Genomic DNA, 21,740 nt, shown 5'->3' on the forward strand with positions numbered 1-21,740 from the left:
TGTGAAAGAGTGAGGGGATGGCATAGCAGGGTGTGACTCTGGTCCTCTTCTTCATGCATGACAACACACGCACACATGATGGGCACAGGTGTCAGGGAAGTGAGGAAGTAGGCAACCAGGGCAGCTGGCAGCCTAGGGCATCTCTGGCAATTTCCCCAATGGAGTGTTTAACCACAAAGGGAAGAGCAATTAAAGCTAATCGCTCTGACAGCCTGGAGGCCAGACACATAGGGAAACAAAACACACATATTCAGCATGTTTCCCCTAACTCCCAGTGGTCTCACCACCATCCTGCTTTCATCCTCCCTAATTTCTGAGCCTCTGTCGTCCATTCCCCAGCACTCTGCCCACTCATTTGACCATCTCTGACTCTCACTTCCTTCCCCTCCCCATTCCCTGACTGTATCTCTGTCCCTCTGTGTCCCTCTCTTGATGTCTGTCTGCCTCTCACACACATTCCCCTCATTCTCTCTCTCTGACTTGGGCCTCCATCCTTGGCTGACTCATACTCATTCTTTCTTTTTCTCTCTCTCCCTTTCTTCCATCCCCCCTCCATCCCTTGGCCACTCAGATGCCCAGAAGCCAGCCACTCCTAGCACCCTAAGCTCCAACTGGACCCAGCAAGAGAGGCCACCAGCAGCCCCTACCCTCACTACTCACCCGGATTCAAAGCACCAGGCTCACTCGCCCTCAAGATCCTGTCTCCCGGTCCTGGATTGAGACCAGGATTTTCTACCATGTTTTCTCACTGTTTTAAAGAGGGGCGATCTGAAGCCCAGGGCTGGGAGAAGAGGTCCAGAAAATTAGGGTGGACTTGGGGACGGTGGCCCCCACTCAGCTGTCCTGTTAGACTGATATTCTGCCAGGAGACTTGCACATGGGAGACAGTGGGAGTGAGGTGGGAGCTTGGATGCGTAGCGCAGGGCCCTTTGTGATTTGCTGTGTGCAGTCGATGTGTGTAAGAGTCACATGGGTGTGTGTCACCGTGTGTGCTGGCGTGTCTCTTGTAGGTGTGTGTGTTTTGATACAGATTATATGAAATTAATTAGGGGCTTTACGTTAGCTACTTCTCTCCTGTACACCCCCCAGCTCCCGACTCCTTCCCTCCGGACAAGCCTTCGACAATCCCACCTCTACCCCAGGTGCAGAGGACTGGGTGAGGGCACGTGGTGCCAGCTGCCGGGTTTGAGCCCTCGGAGCAGGGGGCGGCTGCCGGCGGAACTGAGGCAGGGCTGGGCCGGGAGACCGCCAGCCCAGGCGAGTCCGAAGCCAGAGAACGGGAGGGAGGGGCGGGAGCTGGCCCGGCCGAGCCGGCTGGGCGGGAAGCAGGCTCCATCCTAATCCCCAGGCCCCGGTCCGACTCCCAAACTGCTGGTCAGAGTGGAACGGGCGGCCGGAGCCACGCCGCTTCCAGCACACACCGCGCTCGGAGCGCACCGACAGAGACGGAGCCCGTGGGGCCTGACACGGAGCGGACCCCTCCGGGGCCCCCACGCTCCGCATCTGTCCCCAGGCGTCCCGGATCGACGCCCCTCCAAGCCCAGATCCTCAAATCTGCCCCTCCCCGCGACACTTCCCCTCTCGGCCCTCTCACCGCCTCCGGGGCTGAGCGCTCGGGGAGCGGGCACTCCGGCGTCCCCGGTTCCTGAGCAGCGTCCGGAACCTCCTCCTCGGCTCCCGCCGCCGCCGCCGCCGCCGCTTCTGCTGCCGCCGCCGCCTCTTCCGCCCGCGGAGCCGGAGCCCGAGCCCAGCGCCGCCTCACCCCACCCGGCTGGCCCGTGATGTCAGAGCCGGGGAGGGGCGGGGGGCGGGGAGCGGCGGGAGAGGGGGTGGGGAGGCAGCAGGGGGCTGGGGTTCTGGAAGACTCCTGGGACGGGGGCAGAAGTGCGGGAGGGCTGGAGTAGCGACGACGCCTCCTCCCCTAAACAGCGAGCCCCAATTCTCAGATTTAATTCTTCCCAAAGGGACACACTCCTTCCCTTACGACCTTTCGGTGACCACAGTGGCTGGCACCCTGGGAGGCAAAGAGTAAGTTAGGGTTTAAGGGTTTGGAAGTCCTTTGGCCTCTGGATCCTCTTAGATGCTTGACTCAGTATTTGTAAAAACCTTTTCCCCTTATGGGTCAGGGGAGCCGTAGTAAAAGACAGCTCAGATTTATCCACCTTGGAAGGTGGGGGAGGAGGAAGGAGTAGGGGCAAGAAGCAAAATGGGGGCCCCCTTCGCCTGCTCTGGAGCCACAGATCTTCTTTCTCCAGGATGATGCCAGCTGGCCCCTTGTGTTCCTCTCACCTTTCCCAAATATACCACCCTCCCGCCTTCCCCCCACCATGATGTAATTGTATTTCTGGGGAGAAAAAGAGCAGCAGTGAGCTCAGCATGCAAATATAGACAACTTGCAGAGCCACGCTCGGCTCTGTCTCCTAGCTCTGCCCCTTTGCCCAGGCCCAGCATGGCAGCTCTCACTTCCCTTCTACCCCAGGGACTTTCCTCCCCGAGATCCTTAGCCATACTGAAAGAGGGAAGGAAGAAGATGATCTGTTATCATCTCCAGCCTAAGAGGTCTCTCCTCAACTCCGGCAGAGCCTGGCCCGGGGACAAGGTCTGAGCCCCATCAGTGTCTGTGCCACCTCCAGGAGCACCCCGGCTTCACTTCAGTTCCAGCCTGGCAGAGACCCCTCAGGAAGCCTCAGGTGAGCCCATCCTTTCTTGAGTCTACACTGCCCCTAGAAGAGGCTCAGGCTGCTGCTGCTTTGGATTTCACAGCCCTTCTCTTTGCTTTCGCCATCCTCTTCCCCCAGTGTGCCATGTCACTGCCCCTTTGATAGCCACACACCCTCATAATTTGCCTTTGCATATATCTCATTTGTTCTGAGTTGTAGGGCCAAAACTCATTTTGTTGACCCATCTTTGAGACTCAGGGAAGCTGAATGACTTATCTACAGTCAGTGAAAGGTCCAGGTCTTTCAGGTACAGGGGATTTGGGCTTCATGCTGACTCTGCTCCTTTCTTAGGTAGGTTATGCCTCTGAGCCTCATTAAGGGCAAGACGGGGACACTGATGCCTATCTCACAGTGTTCTTCTGAGTTTTAGAAATTGTAAGTCTCTAGTGACTGGCACAGATGGGTGGTTAAAACATGGGAGCTATTATTTAGTCTGGGGCCTTCCACTGACCTATGCTAGAGAGTTAAGTTCCATAATATTTTTGTATTGGCCCAGTGCCCGTACTATGTATTAAACATTTATTAAATGGGTGCAAGTTGGATGAATACGTGGTTTCTACTCTATACTCCTGCCACCAATTCCAGGAAGACTTCCTGGATTTGTCTGTGGAGGGTGAAAACTCCTCTCACCTCAGGTCTCATTCTTCCATACTCAGAGATCCTCTAAGTTGTCCAGCAACACTTTTATACCCAGTCCATGAAAGCTGTAACATCTGTTAGTTATGGGCTTGTTCAGTTGTTTGGTTCCTCCCCCCCTACTCCTTACTCCTTTACACTTACCCCAGCCTGGGCCTGTGCTGGAGAGAATGTGGGTCCTTCCTGCCAAGATCGCCAGCAGGCTCAGGTCTGGGGGATGCCCTTTGAACAAAGCTCAGCGTCTCCTCTGCACTCCCATAACCACCACTCTGATCCGTGTTCTCCTACCTCCATCAGATTATTATAACTGTCTGATAAGAGTTGGACTCCCTGCCTCTGGTATCTCCATCGGCTTCCTTCCCTCTATCCATCCTGCTCATCACTGCCAGATTAAATGTTGCCCTTCCTCCCCAGCTTACAGGACTAAATCCAAACACCTCTGCGACCTAGCCCCGGATGCCCACCCAACCTCGTGGCCACCACTTGAACCTCTCTTCTTGTCTCCTTGGTCTCCTCTGTGCCCCAACATGGCACACGCATTCTGGCAGTGCTTTTGATGTTTTCACTACTTGAAATGTCTCCTCCCCAACTCCTTTGCCCTAATCAAATCCCACTATTCATTTAAGGCCTAGAAAATTCTCACTTCCTTTATGAAGCCGTCAAAGCCCACTCTCATCTCTCTCTTCTGAGGCCATTGTATTCATTTGTTCCTTCTTTTAACAAACATTTATTAGGGACTACTTTTGGTGTGCCAGGCCCTGTGGACACAGAGAAAAAGCCTGGGGTCCTGCCTTCAAGGGGCTCACAGTCTGGTGGGGAAGACAGACATGTAAATGAAGAGCTAGTACTAGAATAGAGGTGGACAGAGAGAGTGCAGTGGGAGCCCAGAGGAGGGAGCTGCAGGAGGGGCCACCTTTGGGAAGGCCGCACCGAGGAAGTGTTTTTGGGGCTCAGTCTTGCCATTCAAATAAGCGCTGCAAGGGGGGGTGCTATCAAGCAGCACATAATCGCTTAATTACATATTGCTTTGTATTTTTCTTCAGTTCTTCAGTGTGCTTGTCTTGACTTCCCAGTGAGGCTAATCAGCTCGAGAGCAGGGACAGGCCCAGCACTCTCTGTTCTCCCAAAGCCTGACAGCAGTGCTGGACAAACACCATGTGTTCAGAAAAGCCGTTTTGACTTGCAGCAGATAAATAATCCAAGCTTCTCTGGGATAACTGCCTAGAGGGAGGAGCCCCACCCCCCTGCTATCACAGTCCCCTAACAAGGTACCCACACCTTAAATCCCCATCCTCTGGCTGCCTCCCTCCTGCCATAGGGGTGAGACCTCATCAGCAGACACTTGTTCATGTTGCCCCAGGTCGTTTATTGAGGTCTCTCATTCGACCCAAGTACATTAACAAGAGATTGCTAAGATATAGCTCCAAACACAGTACCCTCCCGTCCCCCTGGCCAGGGATAGGACAGTCAGAAGGATAGAGGACTTGAGGAGTGGGGGAAGAGTGTGCTCAGCTGGAGGGAGCAGAAGAGAGATAGGGGCCCATAGATATGGCAAGAGGGAAGTCACAAGAAAGCATGTAGGGAGTGATGGAAGAAACAAATAATCGATACAGGGACATGGTGGGACTGGAAACAGAAGTCAGATGGGATAGCTGGGCTGGTGTGTAGGGAAAAGTAGCTCCTTGAATCTCAGCATGCAGCATAGAGACCCCAGTGGGCCCCATGGCAGAGAATGACCTAGTGTCCCTGGAGGAGCTCAGGGAAGGACAGGGAAGGAGGAGGGGGCAGGAGGACAGCAGGTGGGGCTAGGAGATGGCTGCCACAGCAACTAGTCATCATCGTCGTCGTCGTCATCGTCATCATCATCCTCTGTGTTGATCTCGCCCTCCAGTACATCCTCCAGCCAGTCCTCCAGCTCCTCAGCAGAAGGCAGGTCCTCTTCATCATCCATCTCCATCCATATGCTGTCCGCCTAGGACATGGCACAGACAGGGCATCAGAACTAAGCCCGATTCAGGTCTTTAGACCTGTCCTCCCACTCACTGGAGTCTGTACGTCCTCTGTCCCTTCTCTTCATCTGTCAGTGGGCAGGAAAACTGTCCAGGTGGGGGTCTAGGGTGGAATAGTGACAGTGGGAGTAGAAAGAATGGCTGGATCAGCAAATAGACCTTCTCCCTTCAGTCTTTCTTACAAGCTCTTGCCATGCTGAGCTTCCTAAAACAGACCTCTCTATCATGCCCTTAATGCAAAACCACTGGTGGCTCTTCATGGCCTGGAGAATAAAGTCAGCAACTCTTTAGCATTCAAGACTTTCCAGTACCTGCTTTTCTAGCACCATCCTCAGAGATCTCTAGACTCTCAAGCCATAAGAAACGACTTGCCTTTTCCCAAATCTGATATTCGTTTTCCTACTTTTTGACCTTTTGCACTAACTTTTTCCATCAGTTTGGAAATGACTCATATAATTTGCACTTGTAGAACTCTTATACACGGTACAATCTCCAGTGTGTTTTAATTTTTTTAATTGTTTAGATTTAATTAATTTTTTATATTTTAAAATTGAGGTATAGTTGATTTACAACAATCTCCACTTTAAACTCTACTCCTTTTAAACCCTCTCTGATTCTCAAGCAGAAGTCACTTTGATTTCTCTGCCTTCCTGGTGTTTTCTTCGTATCTCTATTATAGAGTTTATCAGATTTGGCCTGGTAGTTAACGGAATACCTACCTCCTCAGTTAGACTGAGAATTATATGAAAGCAGGCTGTGACTTATTCAACTCAACAAATATCTTTGAAGCATCTATCTGTGTGTGAATGAGAAGATTTCTGCTCTCAAAAAGCTCAAAGTCTACTGGAAGAGACAGACATGATACATGAATAGCCATATAAAAGTCATGTTCTCAATGCCAAATGGGCTCTGGGAGTGCCAAGGAGGGAACAATTCCAAATGGGAGATCTGGAAAGACTTCATGGAGAAGAGAGGATTTGAACTGGGCCTTGAAGGACGAGCAGTCAGTTCCAACAGGTAGAGGCAGGGGTGTGTTCAGGGCAGGAATCTCTCCCTCTTTCCAGCCATTAGACTGGGCATGTCTAACTCCTCTGGGGAGGGCTCAATTCCTAGTTAGCAGAGCAGAGGAGGACTAGCTATGTTGGGAAGGAGAGTTGGGGGTCAACCGGGGATGAGGGAAGGAAACTCACATCAGTAACATTGACGACTCCTATCTGTGGGGCTGACAGGTCGATGTTAAACGTCTTCTCCCAGTATGGAACCAGCTGTGGAGAGATCACATATGGCAACTTAATGGAGGCTAGGAACACCTGAGTCCAGGAGGGTGAGTGTGAGTGTGAGGGTCAGCCATGGGTAGAGAGAGGACAGTGAACCCACGATAGATTGGTGGATAGGTCCAGCTATAGTGCCTGAAGGGAATGGGTAGAACTAAGCAGTTAAAGGGTAGATATCCCCAAAGGAAAGTATCAAGAGGGTCAGCTGGGGACATTGGTCCCTCCTTTCCGAGGAAAACTTGATAGGAAACCTTGTTCTGCTCCTGGATCTGCTACTGATTGGCCTTGTGAGTTTGGGCAATCACTTCTCCCTGGACCTCAGTTTCTATATCTCTAAACTAAGGTAGTTATACTCTGTAATTGCCAGCGGTCCTCACATTTCTGTTTGTTCATCTAGTTCCTCTTTCAACGAAGAGTGTTAGGTGTTGGGGATTCAGCTGGGAACAGAGCTGTGCCCTGAGACATGGAATCTCTGTGCTTTGATTCTGTGGTTGTGGACACCCACATGCAAGGTTAATGCGCCCTTCTGCTCCCCCAAACTCTGGATTTCTCTAGAAGGAGCCAGCCCCGGGCACATGAGCTCTCTGCTCAGCCTCTGCTCTGGGAATCCTGTTGTTCCCACACTTCCCATCATCCTGGTTCCCCTTTCTCAGGATGCGCTCAGGGCCCCTGAGCATGCGACAGGATCCTCCACTAGGAGACGAGGAGAGGAACTCTGAAACAGGCTCCCCCTTGAGATGTGCCCTGCCTTGGATAGCCAGTGCCTGAGTGATAGCTCTTACCAGGGGGAAGTCATCAGGGTCAATCCAGATGATGCTCAGGTCAGGATTTTCAGTGTTATCTTGGGCCACAGCCTTGAGAATCTCTAAGAACTCATAGCCATCTTGGAGGGAACACAGGTGATAAGTGCACGGTGGGGCACAGAGGAAACAGGAGTCCAGCTCTCTTTTCCCGCCTCCCACAACTCCGCATGTCTAGCCCCAGGCTGCTTGTAAACTGTGCTCTAAAAAAACCCGTCTTATGTGTTAAAAGCCTATGCTCTGATAAATACCCCATCTCCCTCTCTCACCAGTGCCCCCGCCCCTGCCCCAAATCCAATCCAGTATTCCTCCCTCACCAGGATCAGTTTCCTCTGCAAAGGCCACAATATGGATTCCATCCAGATCGTCCTCCTGTGGGGGGCAGGGAGGGGAGACCTTAGCTATACTCACTGAAGTTAGAGAGCCCAGAACAGGCCCTAGATCTACCTTGGACCTAACTTTTGTGGAAATCCAGCTTCTGGAGCAGGTGTATTCTTGTGGTGGTGAGCCTTTTCCAAGTACACTGCCCCCTTCCACCCCAGGGTCCCCACACCTCCGCTGGCAAACCCTTCAGCCCCAGAGCTTAGAGCTCCTCCCTTGTCATCGTCATCAAGTTATGTGTGTCCCCCAACTCCTGACATGTTCTCAGAACAGAAACCCTCCACCTTTGCTGGTACACTGTCTTTCCTATAAGCAAGACATGAGGAGCAGCAGGGTTGGATGTTTCTAGGACTTGAGTTTTCCCATGCTCCTGCGAGGGCCTGGGCCCCATCCGGGGCACTCACCCAGGTCTCATACATACTCTCAGGCTTCAGCTTCCTCAGGGTTGATCTAGAAGGGAAAGAAAGTCACTACTCAGTGGGCAAGAAGGACACCCTTGGCTCCAAAGGGTCCCCATAGCAGAGGCTGCCACAGGGTCATGCCTAGGGCATAGACAGCTTGCAGCCCTGAACAAAGCCATCTGTCAGAGTCTAAGCTCTGGGCACCAGGCCCAGATAACTGCATGGTTAAAGCAGGTAGGAGAGAGGAGGGTGGGCAAGGGGACTGGAAGAGAGACTTCCGGGAGAAAGAACTGGACATCTGGGTGTTCATTCACTCATTCATTCATTCAATAACACTGAGTGTTGCAGATGTTCTAAATGCTGTGCTAGGTGCTGTGTAGACAGAGTTGGACAAGGCAGACATATTCCTGCCCTGATGAAGCGGACCATAATCAGGTGGGAGAGAGTGAGAGAAGTAGTGTTTACACTGATGAACGGGTATTTCCAGTTGTGGAGTACTGTGAAGGAAGAGAATCATGTGTGAATGTAGGCCGGGGTTTCTCAACCTCAGCACTAGTGACATTTGGGGCCGGATAATTCTTCATTGCGGGAGGGCTGTCCTGGGCACTGTAGGCTATTTAGCAGCATCCCCGGCCTCTCCCCACTAAATACCAGTAGCTCTCTCTCCAACCACAGATGTCTCCAGCCATTGCCATACCAGCTGGAAGACAACATCCTCCCCCTACCTCGCCACTCCCTCCACCCCTGTTGAGAACCACTGGTGTAGGTAATGTATGAGAAAGAACACAGGCCAGATCTGGATGAGAATCCAGTTCTGACACTACTCGTGGACTCTTTTTTTTTTTTTTTTTTTTTTTGCGGTACGCGGGCCTCTCCCGTTGCGGAGCACAGGCTCCGGACGCGCAGGCTCAGCGGCCATGGCTCACGAGCCTAGCCGCTCCGCGGCATGTGGGATCTTCCCAGACCGCGGCACGAACCCGTGTCCCCTTCATCGGCAGGTGGACTCGCAACCACCGCGCCACCAGGGAAGCCCTCGTGGACTCTTTTTAACTGAGGTTGTTAAAAGGATTAAGTACAATAAGAGAGAGAGCACCTGGGAGTTCCTGGCAGACCACAGGCCCTCAACCCTGGTCTCAGTCAACATCACAATGAACCGTACACACTTATGGAGCACCTTCTGTGTGTGCTCCGGGCTCTGGGCTAAGTGCTGGGGTGCAAAATATTGTGCAAAATGGTCAGTGTATCAATAAGAACTGATACCAGAAGTGTATTCATCTCTAGGAGAGACCTGCCTCCTGGCTGGCTGAGATCCCCCTAGCCCATCTCACAGACCCGTGTTCTAGCCTGGGGAGGAGCCTACCCTGCTCAGAGGGTTGCCCCTGCTCCCCACCTCCTGTGCTCCTCCACGAAGCTGACAATCTCCTCTTCGCTATTGGGCTTGTCCGGGATGGTCACAGGCTCTTCCATGAAGGCCTCGTAGAAATCGATCTCGTTCAGCTTCAGGGTCAGCTTCTTTGCCACCTTTTGGGGGAGGGGATGGGGGAGTGGGGCAGGGGACACGGGGTCATGGTGAGAGGAAGTATTATGGGGGAGCAGATGTCAGGCAGGGAGTGAGACAACCTGGGCCCTTGTCACTTCCTCTGTGACACTGGACACGTGTCTTAACTTCTCTGGGCTTTGGTTGAAGATGAGAGAGGGGCGGGTTAGATAATTTAAAATCTGTGGGATGGGGGAGGCCCGAGGTGGGGTGGGGTTGGGGAGTACTGGTGTGTAGTGGGGGAGGAGGTCCCCCATTGATTCTGGGAGAGGGGGCTGGAGGGCAGCTGAGGGGAGTGAGGGAGACCCAATGCAGCAGCAGGGGGGAGAACCTTGCTGTCGAAGGTGGCGAAGAAGGGGATGTAGGGATGAAACTCCTCCGCTGCGTCCTCGTAGGCTTTGTAATCTGAGGGGGGAATGCAGAGTCAGTCTCTGGGGGAACCAGGGTCTGCCAGGGAACCATCCCCCCTCTGTCTCTCCCCAGTTCTTCTTCGGCAGGTGGGGTTCATTCTGAGACCCACCCCCTCTAGTCCTCTGAGAGTGGTTACGTACAGTGGTGGGGTGGGGGGAAGGGGAATGCCTTGGTGCCTGTCTGTGAAACCCGCAGAGTGCAGGAAGATCAGAGCAGTCGATCGATGGACCCACCATGGCAAGAGCCAGTGCTGGGTGAAGTGGGGAGGTAGGAGGACAGGTGAAGTTGGGGACCAGCGGAGGGGACCGTGGAGTCTGAGGGTTACCCACGCTCTGAGTCTTTGCTCTTGAAGTAGCCAATGAGTTTGTTCTCATCTTCGATATTCTCAAATGCCTGCAGCTCTCGTTCACCCTCAATAAATTCCACAGGGTCCTCTAGGACCTGGAAGAGCAAGGACATTGAAGGAAGAGAGTGAGTTTCTGAACTCAGTGGTAGAGGCAAGGAGAGGGATCAGGGAAAAGTGGGCTGGGAAACGGGGAGGAAGGGGCTCTGTTGCCTGTGTGTGTGTGTGTATGTGTGTGTGAGGCTGCAGTTGGTCGGAAGGGCGTGAGGTCTTAAAGCAAGGCCATTAGGTCCATGAGGTCCAGCGGAGTCCTCACATCAAGCAGAAACTCCACCAGGGTGTCAGCAGAAAACTCGCCGTCATACTCAATGACTTCATCTCCCTTGAATACGTAAATGCTGTCCTCTTCAGTTAGTCCTAGGGAGTGAGCCAGAGGTGTGCCATGATTGCAACCTTCCCACAGGTCCAAGGGTCCAAATCCAGGGTTGCAGCCCATTCCATAATCCCACTAGACCACACATCCTTCACCTGCCCAGCGCACCTCCACTGCCTCTCAGCCCCTCCATCCCCGGTGTCTGTGCCCCTGGATTTAGCCTAGGTGGCTAGTCTGGCCCCAGGGGCTCTCCAGGGGGAAGCTGGGGTCAGGTGGGAACGCTAGGGGAGGACGCAGGGAGATATAGGTCCTAGCAAGATGTCTCCCCGCTTTCTCTGCCTGCCATAACCAGAGACAGATCTTCCTCTTACCTCCTCTGAGGACTCTAGTTGCTGATTCCCAGTACAGCACTTTAACCTTCAGCTATTACTGACCAGATGACTTCACTACTGGCCACCCCTCCCCCATCCACATCCGGAGTCCAGTCTCAGGCCTGTGCTGCCCCCTGGTGGCTGGTGCTGCAATACCCAGCCCGCGGCTCTGGAGGGGGAGGGGTTGGAAGAGGAGTTTGCAGAGGTCTCTCCAGCCCCACTTGTGTTCCCTGATTTCCCCTTTCCTCCAGAACTTAGCCCCTATTTTTAGGTAGGTATAAATAAGGCCATCTTCACCTCTTTCTGAGATTTGAGCATGGGTCTCTATAAGGAATAAAGGAGAGGCTGGAATCCCCAGCCATAACCCTCCAAATTTCAGTATTTTCTCACCGGTCACCTTCCCCTCCCTGCTCCTCCCACCTCTCCCTTACCTAGTTTCTTGGCTACAGCCGTGTCCTTCTCGGAGTCCACCATCCCGAAGCCAACACCCTTGTCTTCTAGGACTTGGGCTGCTAACTGAAGGGAGAGTTAGGGTTAAAATCAGCCTCTGGAATTCTTAGTAACCACTATTCCCAATCTCATGCTTGCGAGCTGGGTCATTTGGGACGCAGGGAATATGAGTTCACCTTGACACTGTGCTAGGATGCAGGAGAGCTCCACTTTCCCTACCACGCCCCCCTCCACCCTTTTGGTCTGTGGTCCAATTTTAACTCCTGAGCACCTTTTGCTCATGTACAACGTGCTTATTCTGTTGACCTTTAAGGCACTGTGCATGTACTTCCAGGTTCCTTAGGGATGCTGAGGGGTCTAGCTTCAGGATGACTGAGGCTCTTTCCTCCTTCGGAGCTGAGCCCTGTACTCCATACTGATCAAAGACCACGCTCAGCGTGGGGGTGATGTTACACGTCCCTGGGATTCTTCTGAGTGAGTCCCAGTGGGGAGAATTTTGGAGGGCAAGAGGGTGGGGGGCGTGGGGCTCTGGTCACCCTCGAGGCAGAGAGACTGACAAAGAGATTAGAGATGAAATAGGCCCAGTTTTCCTCAATGGGGTGGGACTTTCCCTTTCACTCTCTACTTCAAGCTGTCCTTAGGCTGTGGAGGGTCACACCCTAGGTCCCTGTCCTCATGGGTCTCCCAGCGGGGCTCTCAACCCTGATGCACTCTGCCTTGGGCGTGGTTTGCAGCTTTACCCCACCTAACACAGACTCGGGGCGCTCGGACTCTCAGGAGGCTGGGACAGGTGGATGGCCAGGGATGCTCAGCGCTCAGGATAAAAATACTCCGCTCGTTAATCAGGCGGCGGGTTCCGGCACCCGGCAGGGGCACACAGAAATGAGAATCTACCGTCCTGGTGTCTTGCCCTGAAATACTCCAAGCTCTGGGCAAGCTGGGGCCTCTCCGTCCTGCCAGACTAGAGGAGGGGCTGCAGCAGCTTGGACAAGGAGACTGCAGCACAGCCCGGCTCCTGGAGGGCTGTGTGACCACATTTCCCGGTCATCCCCAAACATGGGCTTTTTTCTTGTCACCATAGGCTCTCTCTCTCCTTTGCGCCCCAGGTCAGCTTGGGGGTGAGGAGAATCTTCCCACAAAGACGAGTTGGGGAAGGCATGGTGAAGCCTCCTCCAAACACAAGAATTTTCCAATCGGGGTGCCCAGCTTGATCCAGTAGGGGCAGATGGCAGGGGGAGGGGACTGAGAGGCCAGTGGGAGGCACGGTGGGCTCTATTAAACCTTTAGCCATTAAATCAATGACATGCAAGCAAAATGTCAATAACGTTTAAATTTATACTCAGTTTGGATCTCTTTGGGGTGCATCCCCTAAAGTGTATGGAGAGAGGGTACGTTTTGGTTAGGAAAGTAGATTTGGGGGTGTACTGCAGTTCTTCACCTTCCCCTGAAGAATCTCTTTTCCTTTTTTGCCCCCCTTCCAGGGTCACCTCAGTCTTAGCCAAACCTAGTACTACCACCCTCCTCTAGCACGGAGGAGAGATTCCCCCCTGCAGCACCCCCCTCCCTCCTAAAATTGCCTGGCTACGGTGGTACTTTGGGGGTTCCTGAATCTCTGTTTCTCTTCTGGCTAAGGTCATACGCCGCTTGGGTCCTGTTGGTCGAGACAGGGTCCTGCTGCCCTGCCCCTCACGCCCAGATCCCACTCTTAAAGATCTACGTGGAGTTGCAGGATAGAGGGGTGCAGAGAGGGACTGGGCTGCTCTGCAGGCCTGCGGAGCTCGCCACTCACCTCCAGGATCAGCTCCTCCATTTCAAACTGTCTTTGTGAGGCCTTGTCGTCCTCGGGGGGTTCGTGGTAGAGCAGTGCCAGCACCTCGTACTTCTTGAACACATTCTTGTAGTTCTTTGCGTTGACATTGACCACACGGTCCACACCATCATACTCGGGGAAGTCCAGCCCGTCTTGCCTCTGCACCCCTGACTCGAGTGTCCCTAGCACCAGCAGTAACAGCAGTGCCAGCCGCAGGCCGGGCACAGCTCTGGCCCCCATCCTGTCTGCAGCACTCATGGAGGTAGTGGGATCTGGGTTGGCTCTCCTGGTCCAGAAGAGGTTAGCTGGGGTAGGGAGGGGCCCCTGGGTCCCAAATCCTGAGTTAGGGGCTCACGGTGGGGGTGGGGTGGGGAAAGGCCCAGAGCAGTGGACGGAGGACACTGCTATAGGTCCTGGAGAAACTGCCGACAGAGCCAAGAGAAACAGGGTCAGGGGGAGGGCGAGGAGCAGGGGGCGGGGAGGGAACCGGAGCTGCCCTTGAGGTTGGCACCCCTCGGCCCCCACCTGGTCCCGTCTAAATATGTCTCCAGGATTGGCAGGAGAGACGGATAACCTCCTGAGGCCAGGACGGCCCCGTGAGGGCCAGGATCCTCCTACCTCCAACACCTCTCACCCAGGCTCCGAGAGCCTCCTCCCCTGCCCCTCCCCCCCAACGTCCAGGACTCCTCGGCCCCTGTCCCCACACCGGCCTAGGAACTCATCGCCATATTAAGAAAGGAAAAAGCTGGAGCTAAAAATAAGACCAGATGAGTCGGAGGTAAATGAAGCTGGGGCTGGGGGAGGGGAGGCTTGGGGGTAATCAGGGGGAGTGGAGCGAGGGCAAGGGTACTCAGAGAGAGGAAAATGGGGCCCGCAGAGGAGGAGGTATTCTGGGTCAGAGGTTAAATTTGTCATCCATTTGTAAAAAGGGGGGCAAATGTGGTATTGCCTCTAAGTCCTAAAACCTGGGACTCTCCTCTAGGTCAAGTCTGTTTCTTTGATCCCGTGGAGGAAGCCGGGTGGAGGGGGGGGGAGTACAAATGCAATCCAGGCTGCAGGAAAGAGACCCCCTGCACTTCCCTTTAAAGAACCAAGACCAAGGATGAGGTCATTCTCTGAATAAAAGATGGAGCCGAGTCCAGGACTGGCGCCCTGGCTCAGCTCCAGCCAGTTTCCTTTGCTTCACTCAACACTCCTGACTGGAGTATGCAGAGGAAGGACGGGGCGTGGGGCGTGAAGTGCTGGCCCTTGGAGTCCTTGGAGATGCGGATCTGGGGCTTCTCTGCCCACAGACGCGAGAGGAGAAGGAGAAAGTCGTTCGGCTGCTGCCTCCTGCTTGTACTCTCTACTCTGATCCTACGGGACTGGTTTTCTAGGGCACAGTGGGAAGGAGGATTCCCCTGGCTGAATGATTCCAAGGAGAGCGAACTGTGACTATTCATTCCTACGTCTTTGACAAGACAAAAAGGATCAGGTATCAACGGTAGGGAAAAAAAATAACACTGGGAAACATGAAGAGGTGGGGCCCTGTGCCCTGAACCAAGGATGCTGCTTAATTCTGTGCAAAGCAGAGCTGGTGCAGAGGGGCTCTACATTCCTGGATCCCAGCTTGGGGGTGAGGGCGGAGTGGATGGGCTCAGCTCTGGGTACCTTCAAGGACCCTCTTCACGGCCCTCCAGGGCTCATGCACAGGTAAGCAGAGGCACGAGGGAGACCAGAGAGAGGCTAGATCAAAGCCCCCACGCCCACCCTGAGGTGTCTCCGATGTTGGAGGCACAGCGGGTGTTTTGCACCATGAAGTTATGTTAGAGGAGTGACCTTTCCGCACTCCCGCAGGGCAGACCTTACACGGCTAAGCAAGGAAGGCCAGGGAAAATCTCAAGAACGTGGCAGGAGTGGGTCCAAGAGAGACAGCTGTCGTTGGCACAGGAGAGGCCAGAGGTAGCTAGGCGGGGCACGCTGGAGCTGGAGAGACCTCAGAACCCATCTCAAGAGAGCGACCAACGTGCCCACAGCCCCGTGACCAGAGCAAAGACAGCAGGAGAGACAGGTGGACCCGCCCGGACGTATGTGACCTAGATAACGTCCAGCCCCAACTTCTCCTTCTGCTGCGCTCTGGAGGAGGGGGGACCACTGGGACAGAGATATTGGGACCTTAGGCTCGTTCCATCCTGAATCTGACCTCTCGTACCCCCAGGGTGTGAGATGGACGAAATGGTGACCCAGGCCTGCCCCATTCCCTCTCTGCTTCTGCAGCTACCAGGCTGTTTCATCCCATCCTCCTTCCTCTCCTTGGCCCTGGCTCTCCAGAGCCACCCGGATCCCTTCCAGCAGCTGCACCCCTCCCCTCCTCCCTGTCCTCCTCTCCCATACTTTGCTCTATACTTTCTATTCAAATCCTTCCCTCTAGGCCCCTGCCTTGAGGCTCAGCCACTGATATCAAATGACCCTAATTCGGGGCCTCTGTATTTTTAACCCACCAGACACCCAAAGCTCCTGCTACTGAAACTTGAGGAGCTGGCCCCTCCACGCTCCCCCACCCCACCTCACTCACACACAGCCTGGCCCCTCCATCTTCTGGGCTCTGGTTCAGCCCTGTCAGCATCGGGGAAGGACCCCAGACTGATACAGCCCTGTCCCTAGGAGACCTTGTGTTGGAGGAGGGAGGGGAGCAGGTGGGAGTGAGACCTCTGAGGAGGGCCCGATGTAGGGGGAGAGGGGCTGGTGTACCTTACGACAGCCTTCCCTTTGCTAGTCCATGGCCTCTCATCCTCCAGACTCGTCCACGGCCCTTCCTCTATCACTATCCTATTTTTCTTTCTCATTGGTATATTTTTGGCCCCGCCTTCATCATAAGACTAGCCTGAAAAGTGGTTGAGGGCACAAGTTCTGCAATCAGACAGACCTTGGTGTCCTCATCTATAAAACCGGGCGGGGTGGTAAGAATGTATTTGTTGTATGGACTAATGGATGGTGTGAGTAAGGCCTTTGTCTACCGCCAGACAGAATGTGCGGTCACTTAACACATGTGCTTTGTTTTTGGTGACAGTCTACGATTGCCACCAGCTTTTCTCAGCATTTCTGTCTCTCTGTATGCTGTTCGGCACAGCCAACCCTCTCCTCTAAAAGAAGCCTGAGAGTGAACCGATCCACAGGGTAAAGTGGACCAGCTCACAGAGCAAAAGCCAGCGAGTGGGTGAAGAGGAAGGAAGAGCTGCCGCCAAGGGTGGGCAGGAGAGAAAGGCTCGCGGGGACTCCTCACGTGCATGAGACGCAGCGAGTGCTGGGCCCAGGCTTGGAGGCCAGGCTTTGGGGAACATCCCTCACCTGTGTGGAGCTGGGGCATGAGGGGGCAGGTGCTTTGCCTAGAGTAAAGGCCACAGGGATCCATTCAGCGTTGTTCCAGCCTCTATTTCAAGGTTAGGCCAGAGAAAACAGCTGAGGGCTGGGATGGGGTCGAGATGCCCTAATGCCTGGGGCTACGGGAACACCAGTCCCTTCCTCAGAGGCAGGGCAGCGGCCCCACATTCACCACTCACCACGTGGCCCCTTCCAAGTCATTTAACCTCTCTGGGGCTCAGGTTCTTCATGATAAAATAAGGTCTAGCACGAAAAGTCTATGAGTCTGTGAGTTGATCTGAGGAACTGAGTGGGCACTGTGGCCCCTCTGTAACGTGTGGCTCCCCCGCTCCTCTCTCACCTCCTCTGTTTCTCTGATCCCAGGACTTGTTCTGTCCTTGCTCTCTGTCGGGTTGGAGAGTGACTTTGAGGGGGTAGCCCCCAAGGGGCAAGGATGCTTGATTCTGATCCCTTCCCAGCCTCGACTCTGGTCCCTGAAAGACCTCCCCTGCCTGGCTCCCATGAAGATCTAGGGAGAGAGCACCACAGTAACCCCCAATCTCCAAAAATCAGAGGCGACACATCCAGGAGCTAAGGGCTGTTGCAAACATTTACTCTTTTTTTTTTTTTTTTTTTTTTTTTTTTGCGTTACGTGGGCCTCTCACTGTTGTGGCCTCTCCCGTTGTGGAGCACAGGCTCCGGACGCGCAGGCTCAGCGGCCATGGCTCACGGGCCCAGCCGCTCCGCGGCATGTGGGATCTTCCCGGACCGGGGCACAAACCCGCGTCCCCTGCATCGGCAGGTGGACTCTCAACCACTGCGCCACCAGGGAAGCCCAACATTTACTCTCTTGACTGGCTACTGAGCCCCCTGCTGGACTCCAGTCAGATGCAGGCTGGGCTCCCCTCAACCCACCTCATCTCCTATCCATGGTGCCCTCAACCCAGCCCTAGGGTCACCTGTCTCTCTCATCCAAAGTTCTTCCTCCTGGCATCTCCCTGCCCCAACTGATGTGCACTCTCAGTTTTCCCAAACTCATTACCGCAACCCTCCCCCACCTGGCGCTCAGGACACCCTGATGTCATGTGAAGATCTTCCTCTGTTGAGTTTAGTAGTAGGTCTCCTTCTCCAGCCAGCCTGTGGAAGAGAAGAGACCAGAGTGAACTGGGGAAGGCCTCAAGGGGAGACAAACAGAAGGGTGAGCCAGGACAAGGTGGGAGGCCTGACGGTGGAAGGCAGGGCCCTGAGGGTTGGAAGGAGCCGCGTGCTGGGGTCAAGGACTAGAGGGCAGGGTCCAGGCACAGCACAGGCTGGGCAGTGAGCTGGGGAGAAGGGCAGTGGGCCTGGAGGAACCAGGGGGAGTGGGGCAGCTGCTCAGGACGCTGGCAGACTCTCAGGCCAGGGTGCAGGAGAGCCTCACTGCCAGGGTGACGACGGATGATGAGTTTTCTGATTTCATCATAGACAAAGATGAGGATGCTGTAGGGAGTGGCACAGAGCCACCAGGTTATCCTGAAGAGAGCAAAAGCTGGTCAGTGGGGGCGGAGATAGAGGGGCCAGTGAAAGGCAGGTGCAGAGAACAGTGCCTGGGAATCGAGTATTTCATTTGTTGTGTGGGAGGTTGATCCCTACCTTTGAGGAGGTCAGAGCCTGGGGAGTGAGGGCGGAGGGGCCCAAGACGGCAGCATAAAAAGCCAGTGAGAACAGAAAGGGATAAATGCCATATTAGAGGTACATGCAGTGTTCACAGAGATTGTCTACCAGCTTTTGTGGAGTCGCTGAGGGAGACTTCCTTTGCTTTCTGGGTTCTCTAGACCTTGCAGACACAAACTCCAAGCAGGATGGGTCTGAGACTAGATGTGGGGTAGATCTTGCCAGGGAATATATACACTCTTCCATATTGCAAAGATGGTGAAATCTTTTTCTTCCTGAATCTCTTCTATAGACCAGGAAGATGGACTCTGGGGAGGGGTTGAATCAGGACCACATTTGTCCCTTGGATGATAGAGAGATGGCTTAGAGCAGCATTGTCCAACAGAAATATACTGTGAGGGCTTCCTTGGTGGCGCAGTGGTTAAGAATCCACCTGCCAATGCAGGGGACACGGGTTCGAGCCCTGGTCTGGGAGGGTCCCACATGCCGCGGAGCAACTAAGCCCGTGCGCCACAACTACTGAGCCTGCGCTCTAGAGCCCGCGTGCCACAGCTACTGAGCCCACGTGCCACAACTACTGAAGCCCGCGTGCCTAGAGCCTGTGCTCCGCAACAAGAGAAGCCACCGCAATGAGAAGCCCATGCACCGCAGTGGAGAGTAGCCCCTGCTCGCTGCAGCTAGAGAAAGCCTGCGCCCAACAACGAAGACCCAACACAGCCAAAAATAAATAAAATTAATACATTTATTAAAAAAAAAAAGAAATATACTGTGAGCCACATATGATAGTTAATATTTTCTAGTAGCTACATGAAAATAAGTAAAAAGAAACAAGTGCAATTAATTTTAATGTTTTATTGAACCCCAAATATCCAAAATATTATTGCATCAACATGTAATCAATATAAACATAATTAATGAGTTATTTTACATTCTTCTTTTTATCCCGAGTCCTCGAAATCCAGTGAGCATTTTACACTGACAGCGTATCTCAAGTCAGACACTAAATTTTCAGTGGTTAAAGGAAAATGTAGTCTAACCAAAACCATAAAGTTGTATTTAATTGAAAAATATTTGACATTGGTTTAGTTTTTAACATTCAGTTAACTAAAATGATAAATTCAGTGTCTCAGTCTCACTAGCCATATTTCAAGAGCTCAGTAGTTGCGTAAGGATGGTGGCTACCATATTGGACAGGGCAGGCCTAGGCCATGGTTCATTACACACACACACAGACACCCCTCAACCAATATAAACAGTTACACACATACAGTCATGCATTCATTCAACAACAATTATCATGTCTACTCTGTGTATGTGCTAGGTCCTGGGGAAATAAAAATGATGACATGATGGTCTTTGATCTCAAGAAGCTCAAGCAATCAGGGAAAAGAGGTTAGATAAACACACAAAATAAATAATCACAGTATTAGGTGATGAGTTTTATGGTCAAGGTATGTACAAGAGTGTTTGGGAGCACAGTTAATGCTCAACCATGTTTACTATCATATGCTGACATTAATAGCAGCAACAACTGAGCTACTATTAACAAAGTGCCCGCCGGGACCCAAATGCCAGGCTTCATGTATTATATGCATTTCTACCTGTAATTATCAGAACAGTCTGCCAGGTGTGTGTTATCGAGACTTTGCAGTTGAAGCTGAGGCTCAGAGAGGTTACCAGCTTGTCCAAGGTCATAGAATAATACACAGTACAGCCAAAATTCAAACCTGCAATTGTCAGTATCTAAGGGCAGTGCCAATGTCTTTTATTGAACATTAATTGAGCAGCTACAGAATACAAAGCATTGTGTAAAACACTCCAAGGGACAGAAAGGTGAGCAAAGTGTGTAAACACATAGAAAATCAGTTGGAAGACTACACACTAAATTATTAATAGAGGTTACCAATGCAGGGTGGGGGAGGAGTGGGAATGAAATGGGAGTTTTGCTTTTTTCTTTATAAAAATGTTAAATGGAAAAGTTTCACAAGCATATACTAATGTAAAAAACAAAGAAACAAAAACTTGGGACTTGAACCAAACAAGGTACCAGACAATAAGAATTTCAGTATGCCCACCCACCTATATGCACATTAAAACGGATTTGCAGAAGTACAGCAGAGTTAGCCATGCATAGATGAGGCTGTTTTATGATTACACCAGCTCCAAGCAGTGTGTAGCCTGGGACAGCTATACCACACATTATCATAGAAAAGGTACCACTCTGTTAAGCACTGGCAAATCTGCTAAGTTTGCATGTCTAGTGGGTTGCGATCACTTGGTACAGTCCCTAATTCCTCCCCAGATAGGATGCGCTGTGGGAGCACAGGCAGTTCTCTCTACATCACTGAGTGGAGCCTGCTCCCCTCTTGACTTCCCCGCTCAAACATGCCTCCTCTCATGTGCTCTCCCTGTGCCCAGAGACGCCCTGCCTTGCACCCCTCCCCTTACTCACTTGAGTGGGTACATTCGCGGGGCCACGTCCATGCCTCGAGTGTAGGACAGAAAAGCAGCCAGGAACGTCTCGTCCAGGATCCCAAATGTTAGGATCTTGTTTCTGAGAGGAAATGTTTAAGGGTGTGTTGGAGGTCGGGAGGGAGAGTTAGGGGTGCAGTTCGGGGGAGTGTTGGGGCCGGTGGACGGTGCTCACATCATGCCCTGCGGGAAGACAGAGTTTCTGCAGGTCTTGCAGCTGAGGTCAGCCCACTGCACGACCACGGTGCTGGCAAAGAAGGCCGTGTGGCACGTGAACTCCAACACCTTGCGCTGTTCATAGGTCTGGGGGAGGGTGGGCAGAGGGGAGCCGTCAGTGTCAGGAGGGATTCAAATATGCCTCAAAGGCCTCTTCCTTTTCCTGCCTCCCCGGACCCCAAGGCTGACATAGGTCCCCTATTTAGATTCCTGCAGCCCTTCACGTGTATCTCTGTCTTAGCACTTTCCATGTTGTAATTGTGAGTTGTTTATATGTTTGTCTTCCCTGTCTGAGAGCCCCTCAAGGGCAAGCACCTTGTCTTACTTATCTCTGTGTCTCCTCTCCCCATGCTTCGTTCAGTGAGTGGCAGGTACTATGGCTCAATAAATATTTACTAAGAAGAAGGGTGGTGTAAGAGAAGAAGGTGGATTTCAAGAGGAAACCAGGGTCAGAGGAAAAAGGTAAGGAAGATGGGGCCAGAAGGGAATCTGCATGCAGAGGGGAACGGGATACCCGAAGAGTGGTACCGGATGGGGAGGCATT

At 53.0% G+C, this 21,740-nt stretch overlaps 3 protein-coding genes across 4 annotated transcripts in view; all 3 read right to left on the reverse strand.

Moving 5' to 3' along the window:
* Positions 1 to 1,723, reverse strand: part of PEA15 (proliferation and apoptosis adaptor protein 15) — a 34,501-nt gene extending 32,778 nt beyond the window's left edge. For both annotated transcript variants that reach the window (XR_014296559.1, XM_082651971.1), the window contains exon 1: positions 1,595 to 1,723. The gene's annotated coding sequence lies outside the window, so the exon portion shown is untranslated. The remainder of the gene's footprint in view (positions 1 to 1,594) is intronic.
* Positions 1,724 to 4,134: 2,411 nt separating this feature from the next.
* On the reverse strand, positions 4,135 to 14,006 carry CASQ1 (calsequestrin 1). Its single transcript, XM_082664451.1, has 11 exons — positions 13,496 to 14,006; positions 11,688 to 11,772; positions 10,829 to 10,929; positions 10,499 to 10,610; positions 10,090 to 10,163; positions 9,612 to 9,742; positions 8,225 to 8,270; positions 7,757 to 7,811; positions 7,422 to 7,522; positions 6,556 to 6,630; positions 4,135 to 5,328 (listed from the first exon to the last, which is right to left on the reverse strand). Exons 1-11 carry the CDS (start codon positions 13,772 to 13,774, stop codon positions 5,185 to 5,187), a joined length of 1,203 nt encoding a protein of 400 aa, XP_082520577.1. The 5' UTR covers positions 13,775 to 14,006; the 3' UTR covers positions 4,135 to 5,184.
* A 3,903-nt stretch (positions 14,007 to 17,909) lies between these two features.
* The window catches only part of ATP1A2 (ATPase Na+/K+ transporting subunit alpha 2), a 60,800-nt gene continuing 56,969 nt past the window's right edge, over positions 17,910 to 21,740 (reverse strand). The window contains 3 exon segments of the mRNA XM_082655679.1: positions 17,910 to 18,367; positions 20,961 to 21,062; positions 21,156 to 21,283. Coding sequence (XP_082511805.1) covers positions 18,136 to 18,367; positions 20,961 to 21,062; positions 21,156 to 21,283 — 462 coding nt within the window. The 3' untranslated portion in view covers positions 17,910 to 18,135.

The sequence above is a fragment of the Grampus griseus genome (assembly GCF_964374135.1).
Source record: "Grampus griseus genome assembly, chromosome: 1".
Classification (NCBI taxonomy): domain Eukaryota; kingdom Metazoa; phylum Chordata; class Mammalia; order Artiodactyla; family Delphinidae; genus Grampus; species Grampus griseus.

Excerpts from the sequence above, each read along its gene's own strand:
- CASQ1 (XM_082664451.1), bottom strand. The coding sequence starts at position 13,774 with ATGAGTGCTGCAGACAGGATGGGGGCCAGAGCTGTGCCCGGCCTGCGG. Across the intron at positions 10,611-10,828 it reads TGGTGGAGTTTCTGCTTGAT|GTCCTAGAGGACCCTGTGGA; the intron begins GTGAGGACTCCG and ends TTGCTCTTCCAG. Across the intron at positions 6,631-7,421 it reads ACCCTGATGACTTCCCCCTG|CTGGTTCCATACTGGGAGAA; the intron begins GTAAGAGCTATC and ends ATCTCTCCACAG.